This window comes from Parambassis ranga, chromosome 9, assembly GCF_900634625.1.
Source record: "Parambassis ranga chromosome 9, fParRan2.1, whole genome shotgun sequence".
Taxonomy (NCBI): domain Eukaryota; kingdom Metazoa; phylum Chordata; class Actinopteri; family Ambassidae; genus Parambassis; species Parambassis ranga.
In genome coordinates, this window is record NC_041030.1 from 5,695,236 (window position 1) to 5,708,069 (window position 12,834).

At 41.5% G+C, this 12,834-nt stretch overlaps 1 protein-coding gene across 1 annotated transcript; it reads left to right on the top strand.

Moving 5' to 3' along the window:
- On the top strand, window positions 1–8,299 carry LOC114440771 (folylpolyglutamate synthase, mitochondrial-like). The gene is made up of 15 exons (XM_028413253.1): window positions 1–244; window positions 329–457; window positions 753–806; window positions 904–968; window positions 1,482–1,596; window positions 2,068–2,145; window positions 2,233–2,294; window positions 2,390–2,492; window positions 3,639–3,716; window positions 5,471–5,627; window positions 6,294–6,374; window positions 6,932–7,079; window positions 7,348–7,423; window positions 7,504–7,558; window positions 7,816–8,299. The coding sequence occupies exons 1-15, from the start codon at window positions 197–199 to the stop codon at window positions 8,169–8,171; spliced, it is 1,605 nt and encodes a 534-aa protein (XP_028269054.1). The 5' UTR covers window positions 1–196; the 3' UTR covers window positions 8,172–8,299.
- Window positions 8,300–12,834: the final 4,535 nt, after the last annotated feature.

The following is a 12,834-nucleotide window of genomic DNA, read 5'->3' on the forward strand; positions in this document are numbered from 1 at the left end:
CTCATGCAGAATGAAGGGGGCGGGTCAACAGGAACCTGATCGCTCCAGTTTTTATCTCTAATGCTCAAACAGCCACAGAGAGAAATTAGCACTTAAAGGCTTTTTTTTTGCAAGCTTTAGCCGCATGTAAAGTCACATTAGTCTGTTTTTTATAGAGTGCTGACTGGCTGTTTATTCATTGATAAGGCTTACTGTCATGGTACTGGGTCAAAACGCTGTTGTGAACAGGACCAAAACCTTTAGAGTGAGTATTACTGAGCTGCTGCTTTGACTGAACTTTAATCAGTTTGGTGTCACTGTGTGTGTGTGTGTGTGTGTGTGTTATCAGGGGGCTCTGTGCATCCTGGACCACCTGCAGAATAATGGTGCAGCGTTGAAGCGACTGCGTGAGCGCCAGGACAATCCGGCGGTGCAGTTCCAGGCCATGGAGGGATTCCTCCACCGCACTGGTGTTACTGTGTGTACAAACATGACAAATATTTTTCCCCTTAAGTGAGGCACACCCAAGTTGTTGTCATTAAATGTAATTAGTCTCTCACGTCAATCATCGCTGAGAGTGACTGTATAATCTTTAACACATGAGTACGCCTTATTAGGAAGACATATTAGTGGAGTGCATGAAAACTGTTCAAGATTATTTTTTAGACCTGCTGAGTTATGTGATGAAATGCATTAATAAGAACAGTGTCTACTGAAATACACAGCATACACAAATATTTTAAGTTCTGTACCTGCTCATGTTGTCTCTTTAGGTGGGTGAACTGGACAAACTCAACATCATCCATGTTACTGGGACCAAAGGAAAGGTAGGAAACATGATGCAGGCATATTCAAATTTTATTAAAAAAACGAAAAAAAAAACGAAAAAATAAAAATTATAATATTAAAATCCTTGTTTTCCAGGGATCAACATGTGCTTTTGCTGAAAGCGTGCTCAGGAACAATGGCTTTCGGACAGGATTTTACAGGTCAAGATTTCAACACATCAGTTTCTATTCATGCTTCTGCAGGTTCTTTCAGAATGCAATTATCTGTGCAACAGACTACACTCACAACCCTGAATGCACTAATACTAATGAAGAGGAAAACGTGAAAAATATTACAGTCATTATTAGGTGCCTGCAGTTTGGACTTTGTCTGGCAGCTTTTTCCTGCAGTTTATTAATGGTTAACTAAGTGCTGTGTTAAGCCTGGTGATCTGTCTAAGAGTTTATCTCTAGTTGTTTTTTGTTTGCTTTGTTTTTCATACACACATAAAGTAGAATGACTGACACGTGTCTGTTGTCGCTCTTAATATATTTGTGGTGTCCTTGGATAATTAAGTGCAATGACGTGTCAATGACAGTCCTGTTACTCACAGTTAAGCAATGTCAACTGTTGCTCACAACAAAAGCAAGAAGCCATAAATAATATAATAAATAATTAATTATTAAATATTACTATTTCAGCAGTAGTAGTAACTATGACTCCTCTCCCCACAGCTCTCCACACTTGGTTCATGTCAGAGAGAGAATACGCATCAATGGTTGGCCAATCAGCAAGGGGCTTTTCACCAAGTACTTTTGGGAGACCTATGAGCAGTTAGAAGAGACAAAGGTAGGATTTGCACATGCAGATGTGTTTTCTGTCAATCACATCACACCAACTCTGGGCCTACAGACTATGTTTTTAACCTGATGGATTTATTACATTTAACAATGATGGGAAGTTGTAGATCACATATCTCATAAAAACCTACCTGAGGAAGTACTGGGAGAAGCACTCATTGCCCTTTATGAACACATTTCCCTTGGCATGGTAACTGCTACATGCTAGCTTTCAAAAATCATCAGTGGCTTCTTGTGTTTCTTCTTCTATAATTCATTGTCCTGATTGGTTGAAGTTTTGGAATACACGGTGAGAGATGGTTCATCCTCTGTGCTTTCTCTGATGGACAAATCTTAGGAAAGTAACTGCTTTTTTGGGTCTGTGCAGAGTCTCTGCCACAAGCAAACACGTCAGATCATGAACCTTGTTGTGTTAAACACGTTGAGCCCCTCCATCACATGGACTTTGATGAATCCACAGGACTCCCATGGAGGCACCATGCCCTTCTATTTCCAGTTCCTGACTCTTCTAGCTTTCCGTGTCTTCCTGAAGGAGCAGGTATGGTTCACACACACACACACACACACACACACACACACACACACGTTAAGCCTTATGTTGTTTGAGGTGCTTCTGTGAGCACAGGTGGATTTAACAGTAATTGAAGTTGGGATCGGAGGCCAGTACGACTGCACAAACATAATCAGGTAACATGTTGAGAAACAATAGCTTGGTCCACAGTATCAGAAATGTTTGTCTGTGTATGCTGCAGGGGCTACCTAACATTTCATTTGATTGACAGGAAGCCATGGGTGTGTGGGATCACATCTCTTGGTTTGGATCACTGCAGTTTGCTGGGAGACACTACGGAGAAGATTGCATGGCAGAAGGCTGGAATATTTAAGGTGAAACTAATTCCTTTACAAAGGTGCCATGATCAAACATTTACGAGGCTGCGGGTGTGCGGATGAAATTGATTGTTGAGGGTTTGTTGTGGTCACAGATCTATGGTTAGTTGAAACTGTTGTCAGATTGGATGTCATGCATGGTCAAAGCTTTTCAGGAACAGGATCAGTGTAAACAAGATTAGCTGATAACCTGCATAGTTTTAGGAAATTTGCCAAACCACAGCTGTACCTTTCTTATGAGAGGGACTGGCTGATATCAGTGTGTTGACAATAACACAAGATTTGTCTGCCAGACAGTATTTGTGTTCAATTTCAATTTAAAAAAATACTCCTGATAAATAAAAGTTATGTTGCCTATATCTATTTATCATCAGGTGGAATTGTACTCACACGTGCTTCAGGTATGCGTGTTATGTAATCTAGTCAAAACTGGTATAATGTGCAAGAGAAGATGTGTGTCTGGGTCTGCATGGCAGACGGTCTTTTGTCCCACACATGTGTTTTGATTATTAGAGAAGCCACACAGCGTTTTAACCTGTTTACACCTCCCACTCTTACTGTCTCACTCTTTATTTTCAGCTCCATCCTAAAAGAGCTCTGAGTCAGTTTGTGTTGTCAGTCAAGCCAAGATCCCACTACGCTCCCTGCATGTCTGCTGATGTGTTATGTCCTGTTTGCTGTGAAAAATGAAACATCAGCGAGGATTCCAGAGGGGAGTGGTGGACTGTCTGTGTGTCTGTTGTCCTCTTTGTCTTTATCTCCCCCAACCTGTTGCACTAGTTGGTTTGTTTGTGCCAACTGAACCTCCATGAAAATCATCCCCAGAAGAAGATCAAATACAGCCAAAGGTTGATCTAAACCACTGTGATAAGCTACACGTGCAAACCTAGACATCTGCCTCACTATAGTTATAGTTAAGTGTTGATGCATCAGTAACAATTATCCAATGTGTGCACAATTTGTAGAATGAAACAACACTTTACACTTTGGACCTTTGATAAAAAGATAGGACACTGGTGGAGAAACCTGGAGAAACACCAGCACTGATAAGAGTGTTGGTGTGATTTTTAGAAACACACAGCAACACAGGGCCTGAATTAGTGACCACAAACAAACTGATTTTAATATGTGTTCTATCTGCAGCCGGGTGTCCCTGCATTCACTGTCAGACAACAACCAGGCTCTCTGAAAGTGCTGCAGCGACGTGCTAAAGAGATCGGGGTAAGGAGCAAAAGACCAACCCTGTCCTCTGTTGCTGCTGCTGTTGTTTTTGGGCCTATTTTCCTCTAATATGACTCTAATGACTAACTAATGAGTCGAAATGTTAAATGTTACATTATATTTTTGGTTCCATACTCCCTCCTCACCAGGATAGTAAATGTGAAAAAAGTTTGATGAGAAATATACATATTTTACAGAGGATAACTTCAGGGGGCATCCCAAACATGCCACAAATTAATTAATTAATAAACAATGTAATAAAATGTATTAGGGATGTCCCGATCCGATCACATGATCGGAAATCGGGCCCGATTACGTGATTTCAGACTCGATCGGAATCGGACATTACCTCCCGATCAGGACTCGGATATTTTTTTAGGGCTGTCAAAGTTAACGCCTTCTGTGCAGGGTGGCTCTGTGTCCTGTAGTGCAGGGGTATGACAGCTGCTTTTGGTGCGACATGTCCTGGTTCGAGACCTCGATGTGCTGCGTGTGTGAAATCTCCCAGTGTGGCGGCACACGCACACACACACAGGCCTGTCGCTAAACAATAAATCAATTAATTGCACGATAACTTTAAATGGGCTTGATAAGTTTTTCGGCCGCGATAAATTACATTTGCGCGCTTGTTTGTTTTCCTCTCTCTCTCCCCCCCCCCCCCCTCTCGCTGCCAAAGAGGCTGGATGACAAAAGGCGTCACTCGGTGCGTCGTAGCGTATAAAGTGTGCAAAGTCCGGCCGTCAGATTTAAAATGTCCCGCGGCTTCTGTCTTAAAATGTGTCAAATCAGCAGGTAGTTCTAATTTTTTTAACTCATTGTGTAACGTTTACAGGATGTTCTGAGCAGACCACGGTCAGCTCGCTGTCTGCGTCGCCACGGTGCGTCACAGTGCTGCAGAGCTTGGACACTGGTTACAGCGACACAGAGAGCTGTGAAGCTGCACAACACTGGTTCAACACTTCGACACAATTCACCACAAGACTAAACATGCTTATGAATAACGTGCTCTCAGAGAGAGTCCGTGTTGTACGAGTGAAGTTCTCTGCCTTTTTACCGGCGGCACTCGCGGCAGCGCCACCCAGTCTAGTTCTCTTGCCCAGTCCTCTTGTGCCATCTCTGCTATTTTATGTGTTTTTATGTGTTTCTGTCTACATGGTGGCGTTTTTAAAATTCGCTGATGCGCATACACACACGCAAACGCGTGCGCACACAAACACATGTGCGCACAGGTGAGCCCACTCCCAGCAGCAGTGCGTGTTGTTTGGCTCTCGGTTGCTCATGACGCTGGTTGGTTTGACTTAACTCCATTGACTATGCTCAGATAAGCCATGGTAATAGGCCTACCACTACTCATAATAATAATATTAATATCATTAATAATAACAATAATAATAATAGTGTTGATGATTGGGGGCCTTTCCAGTGTTAAATGTTCTTTAGAAATCGTGACAGGCCTACACACACACACACACACACACACACACACACACACAGGTTTTGCCGCAATGAGTGCCTTTATAGAAAGTATCGGATCGGGACTCGGTGTCGGCAGATACTCAAAATCAAATGACTCAGACTCGGACTCGAGGGCAAAAAAACCTGATCGGGACATCCCTAAAATGTATTAAGAGACTAATTCAAAACTCTCTGATCAGTTACATATATTTCATTTAACGCTCACCTTCTGCTTAAGACTGGATTTGAATGAATGTGTGATAAAGTCCTCAGGTAAACCCTCTCTCTGTCCTTCGCAGTGCCCCCTGTCTGTCTGTCCTGACCTGGAACAGTATGAAGCTGTGGTTGGTCCTGTGAGACTGGGCCTGGCAGGAGCACACCAGCGCCTAAATGCATCACTTGCCCTGCAGCTCAGTTTCAGCTGGTTGCAGCACCATGAGGCTAAGAAGACAGGAGGTATGACAGATTAACCAATACACTCACAGTGCTTATATTCTTTAAAAAACCGAAGTGAGCACGTCGTCGAAATTTCTTATCATATCGTGACAATGCAAATGTCTCTTATTTGCTGCCGCCATCTTGACCACGACTGCATAGCATTTCTAATAGCTGCACTTCAGGTGCTTTCAAAATAAAATGTGCTGCATGACATTAAACACATGTCTACAAATAGACATATGTACATGAATATACAGATAGCCTATGTTAAATGGCATTGTATTGTAAAAACATAAACAGCAAATATCAACACATTGTGAACATTATGACCTTTTAAAATCAACTGAATGTTGACTGATTGGTAGCGTCTGTTGCAAGCTATGTAATTAAACCTGCACCGGGTAGCGTGGGTGTGTTTGCTCAATTATTTTCTCAAGAAGTTAGTGAGAAACAAACACATCCATAGATATACAGGAACAGGCTCCACTCAGTACCTTTAGCTAATGAAGCAAGATGAAAGAATAGATCAAATATTTTATCTTGACCCACAGTACTTCAGAAAAACTAGTTCTTCAGTGTTTGTCTTTGAGGCGTCACTACAATGAATTTGCATTTTCTTCATTGTCTGGTGTGCTTACATTGGCTGTGCATTGTGGAAATACTTACACATGTGACTGTTTGCAGACAGTCTCACTTCAGTTCCAGCAGCCTGCAGGCTCAGCTCCCAGACAGACAGCTTTCTGCTCGGCACAGCCACGCTGAAAGGCAAGTTCTGTAAGAAAAATAAATTAAGATTAAAAATGCACATTTTAAAAATCATCATACGCTGCAATAAAAATACTGAATCGACAATTCTTAGTTGTAAAAAACACAGATGATGAAAAATAGTATATTTTTATTACAATATAAAAAGAAGAAACAAATGATAACTTCCAAGTTGGTTTTAAGCATTTATAATAACATGACTCACTCATGACCTTGAAATGCAAAATAAAAAATAAAATAAAATTTCATCATTGGCAGAAAAAAACACACAGAATCCTTATAGCCTACATGTCTCGATTAAAAAAAATCACTGGTAATATATAATTTCCTCATTAACATTAAACAGTGTTTCAATATATTTGCAGGAATTGTATTATGTTAAAAATGAGCCCACACAGGTAAAAAGTGCATTATTTCTTTCTATGGAATGTTTGACCATACACTTCACTTTTTATTGCCTAATCTTTTATTTTATTTTATTTTATTGTCACTGATATTTCCTCATCCCAAAGTTCAAATCCAGTCTGAAGACTTCCTTCCTCCTCTTTCACCTCCAGGACTGCAGGAGACAGAGTGGTTGGGGCGCAGTCAGACCCTGAGACGTGGCTCTGTCACATATTACCTGGATGGAGCCCACACCACGGCCAGCATCCAGTCCTGCGTCTGCTGGTTCAGAGAGGAGATGCAGCAGAGAGACCACACTCAGTACGGCAGCAGCACACCACTTTAAACTTATCTGCCACAAGATGGAGACACACAACTCCAAATACAAAGTGTCTCAGGGCCTTTAGATAAAAGCAGGTTGGCTTGGATTCAGACCGGGGCTGTGGATCAGATTTCAGATATTTTATAGAAGTCATGAATCTAATCTAATCATTGGCTTAGCTTCCACAAAAAAACTCCCATCAAAAAAAGGAATCCCAGAGACAGATATGACAACCACCAATGATTTCATTTCTCCCTCTGTCTGTAGAAACCCTGGACTTAGAATTTTGCTCTTTAACACGACAGGAGAGCGAGACTCTGCTGCTTTACTCAGACTGCTGCTGGTCAGTATAACACACACACAGTCCTGCTTTGAAAGACAACACCTTTACATTTTTATGACATCAAAACCTGTGGCTCACAGCCCTGCAGGTTCGACTATTCACTCTTCTGCCCCAACATCCCAGAAACACCCACAGGTGAGAAACAACCTCTGCACAGATTCATACATCTGCACTGAACAGCTGCTGTGCATGAAGCTTTTTTTTAGTTACTACTGACAGTTGAGGATAAATATGAGCCTGATATGGTAGAAAATAGTGTATGTACATGTTTTTCCCACCCTAGTTGATCATTTCGACCCCAAAAGATGAAGGTATATACAACTAGCCATTAACTTGATCCAAAGCATGTGCAGCTAAAGGTGAAGGTCTCCTGTATTCCCTCTCCTCTGCAGCTCACCTCGGCATCAGTGTGCAGCAGATGTTGGTCCGCTGCAGAGAAAACCAGCTGATCTGGCAGAGCTTGAATGCACTGGATGCAACACACCAGCGCCACTGTAACTCTGGCAGTCAAAGCCTGGTGTTTCCCTGCATCCTGAGCGCCCTCCAGTGGATCAACTGGAGAAAGCAGACAGCGTCAACCCCTGCTGTATCTCTGAGCTCTAACAGGATCTTTCCTGATTCTGCTGAGCTGCCTGACAGGCTGAGAGAAGCCGGCCAGATCTCTGTGCTGGTGACAGGCAGTCTGCACCTAGTGGGAGGAGCGCTAAAACATCTGGAACCTTCCCTCAGCACAGTAGATTACAAATAGACACTTTTATTGCCATGATGACAGTTAATAGTCTCTGGTTGACATTTAATATGTATGGTTCTCATATTGCTGTGATTAATACTGTGTATATATATATATGTATTTATATTAAATACAGTGGTCTTCAAGTTGCCGAAGTACGGTAAGATTTTTAAATAGATCATTGTTAAAGTTGTTGATACACTGGCCGGGGTTATTTTCATTAACAGGTCTTTGACCAAATGGCTTTAAGATGCTCACAGGAATCGAGGCTCATTTTTCGCTGTGCACCCTGTTTGCTCGTAGCAGTGCAATGACACCAAACATTATGCCAGTTTAAACTAATAAATTAGTATTTGCTAATGCCTTTGGCTTTCAATACTGTTAACTCTGTAAAAAAATGGTTTGTTCCTGTTAGTGTTAATCTTATATTTGTATTATGATGTCAAAAAACATCGCCAGTTATGGTTGATGCCATGTTACCCATTATTCTCTGTGGAAATTATAATGAAGTAAGTTTGCTCCATCACCAGCTCCCCCATGCGTCACAAGCATAAATGATGTGTCATTAATGCTGTGAATTGTTGATGTGATGGATGAAAAAAGTGAGTATAACAGTATGTGCATGTACCAATGTTATACCAATGCAAACACCTGTCAACTACCACTCTAAGTGTCCCTCTGAGTCTTGTCTATAAGCTGAGCACATTATGTGCTGATCATTTCTAACATTTTCACTGGTGTCTGCTGTGGGAGAACATGGTGGACAGAGCTGCGGAGACTTGAACCAGAATAAAAGAGAACTTAAATACCTCCTCTTTTGGCACACTTGCTTGTCTGGAGCTAGAAATCTCCTGCAGCTGTTTTGTCAGGCCCCTGGAGTTTGTCTGAGCCAGGGAGCTGGGGTTTGAATGCTGAAAACATGGAGGAAATGACCTCTGCTGAGTCAAGATGCCTTCTGGTGTTCACCTCCTACACCAGCATGGCCTCTACTTCACACTGGCTGGCCTATCAGTGGGCCCCTGCTCTCTTCCACCTCCTCTGCTGCTCAGCCACATCTTCAACTGTCACCTCAGATGGGAGCTGTATCCTGAGCAAACTTCAAGATATACTTTATTTATAGGAAAGCAGCTTGTAATAATGACATTTACATCTCTAAAGATGCAAAGACAGAGCCCAGAGAGTGGGCATAGCAGTTAAGCCTGAGTACAGCTGAAGAGGGCAGGCTGCCATGCAAGAAATTAAGTTGTCATCAGCAAGACAGACAGATAGATTGATAGATAGATAGATAGATAATTTCTTCTTATGTTATGTTGGATATTAAATACAAAGCCTTTTACTACTGCATCAAACTGCAGGGCCTTATAATACAGTAAAATAAACATGTCTGTCTGGCCCGTCTTCACTCCCCTGCTGTGAATTCCTGTTAGTAATGTCAGAGCTAAGCTGACAGACAGACGTGGTCTTAGAAGCTAAATGGAATGTAGTGTTTTGCTATTATATTTACCTTCCACATATTACTGCAGGAGGTTTGCTTTGATCTCCTGTAGCTTTGCCCAAATCCCTTTCATTACTTGAGCATTTGCAAAAAGGGGCATGCTTCAGACAAGTTTTGGGGGCAAGGAAAGGGTTAACTGGGGATGTTTTGGAAGGTCGTGGTACCCACTTGGGGGGGCCACTGCTGTCTTTCAGGCTTATTAGCTTCTCATCAAGATTAGAGGCAGAGGCCAGGACAACAGACTGAGGCCTGACAATCTCTTTAGTCCATACAGAGAAAATATCATTAGAGGAGAGGTCAGCTGTTTTTTACCAATCACACACATTCTCACGTGAAGCACGGAGAGTTAGCTACATCCAAATACTTTATTGTAAATTAGGTACATTGTACAGTTTGTTGCAGACACTGTTATCTTAATAAGAAGCCAGACGAGAACAAAGACCCCAACAGACAGGTAGAGAGGGAAAAGCCCCCGTTGGTGTGTAAATCACTTTATTGTGCTAATCAGGTATTAGAGACAGTCGGAGCAATTAGTGAAGTCACAACAGAGATTTGTTTCAGCGAGCCACTGTCAGGCATTTTCTCTCTGAACGGGAAACCTCGGGGAGGGATTTGATCATGTACAGAATTAAGTGGCAGGATTCCTCTCACTGGGACTCCCTCTATCCACAGTAAGTCTCTTACAGGAGAAGGCAGAGCACGCTGTTGTGGTTATCAGAGGCACCTATTGTGGACTCTGATGGTGACAAGTAGTTTACATTTAACCTGTAGATGGATGATATCGCCCATATCTCTTGTGTTTGCACAGTGCCCCCCTCCCCACAGGAGGCCTCCCTCTGAATGTTTCTCTTTTTTACCAGCGTTGTTATTGAGGGAAAGGTATTCTGGATCCTAAAGCCTGTCTGACCCTGGGGCCATTTTGTTGTGCCAGCTTTAGGTTCCACTTGAATACAAGAAGTATCAGGTTTATGAAAAAATCATAGATATTTGGCTAAGCTATTGGGGTGCGTGATTACTATTTTTCATATTTTGTAGGTGTGTTATTAAAGGGAAAACTTCATTTCCCTTTAAACTACGTTTAAGTTCATTGGTTGTCTGAGATGGACCAACAGTTCCTGCTGTTTAAATGCACTTTCTGTGTTTATAGTTGTTGGTTTCTGTGCTGCTAAAAACAATAAAATCAAGTGTTGAATAATATATAGCCACCACCACTTCTGGGATATTAGCGTCTATAGCCTCTGCATTGGTTGAATAATGTACTACACTCAGCATAGCAACTTAGACAAGAAACAAACTCAACGCAACACTTTATGACTGACACTGAAGTGCATTCTGTGCACAATGGTACACTGAAACACTTTTTTGAGGCTTAGTTGTTCGATCAAACCTCTTCAGATGCCTCTAAAGCAGCACATTTTTTAATACAGAGCTGGGCTGCCGTGGGCATGTGAACATGGATGTGAGTGATGGTGGATTGGTTGTTAAATGGAGTTTGAGCCTCCAGTAGCATTCTTTGTTGGCAGACTTTTTTTTTCTTTAAAAAAGGGGGAGAGTGAGGGGGTGAAGTTAGGGGTCACAAGGCAATTGGAGCTCTTTTGAGATGCTATTGTTGTAGAGGGTCAGACAGGAATGGATGTTAAAATGTGGAGGGGAGGGGAATGTGAGTGTGGGTGTGGGTGTGTAAGAAAGAGAGAAACACACACACACACAGAGTGTAGTGAGAAAGATGGGATGGAGTACCCACAGCAAATCTGTCCGGAACTTTATAAGGATGCTCGTAAATTATAAACAGCTCCTCCCTCCTCTGTTAAGGGGAAGCAGGGAAATGTTGCTGGGAAAAAGTGTATAAATGTCTGCATGAAAACTGCTGTTATTTGTCCAATTGAGGCCCCATGTACTTACATGCAATATATACATATATATATACTTAAAACTTATTCTAATTGTGGCCTAAGTGTTAACAGATTCACATCAGCGGGTGATGATTGGCTGTTTTAAACCTTTATTGCTATACAATAGCAGAATTAGCATTAGCCACCCATTAGCAGACAGCTGTTGTTTTTCTCACCGCTTGTAAAATACCACCAACAGTGTTTTCTCTTTGTAACCACGGTAACATGAACAGACAGAGGTACAAACACAACAAGAGTGCTGTGTGACCAGATCAGAGGCTGTTTATGCTATTGCACCATAATTTATAATCATCAGAAATAAGGTAGAAAATATGATTGTAAAAAAAAGCAGAACAAATATTGCAATAAATGAAGGTAAGTAAAAAAGTACAACAAACAACAAACAACAAAAATACACAAAAAAGAAAAAAAAATCAGTTTTTAGTGCTAGTATCACCCTACAGTGTAAATTTATTGCATCTAGCTGGAGATATGGACTCAGACCTGCACTCATGTATCAAAACAAGGATTTAAAAACTTATTTTTCAGGCATCTGAGGAAGCAAAATGCCTGATTCAGTCATAGGAGACTTCCTTTGGCCAGCTTCCAAACACAAACTCTGTGTAATGCTCCCTACAGTCAACGTGTAATGTACAGATGTCTGGAGACAGCATGCAAGCAGTTTAACTTTTCTGCTGGAGTAAAGATTGCTGCCCACTCTTAAGTCAATAAAGTGAAAACATTCGACTATACAAGGTTTTGTTATCAATGCATGAACTTCCATTATTACCAATGAGTCCTCCTCCTACACCACTCAAACAGTGTTTCAGGAGGTAAGAACAAGCCTGGCACAGACAGTCTCCCACTGTGAGCTGCATTTGTAAAAGGGCATCTCCGGGTAATGTCTGGATCTGATTCTACATCTCTGTAAACAGCTTTGGACTCATCGGTTGTGACACTCAACCAGTAGAGAAGCCACAACCAGCCAAGGTGCAGAGACAATTACAGGGCTGTGCATTTGTTAGTATTTGTGCCTTTTGGATGATAAGCTGTCACAAATTCAATATCGGAATTCATTAATGCACTGTATCATTTGATGTTGCCTAATAAAAAAATAAAACATTTAAATAAATAAGGAAGACTTTCTCACAGTATTTTAGTTTATCACCTCTATATCTACCAATGTGATATATATACAGAGGTGATCTGGCTTTTCCTTCATGCATGTGTGAATTCTTGCTTTTAAAATACAGTTTTAACTCCACATATGAGGTTGATGGTTAAAGTCATATCA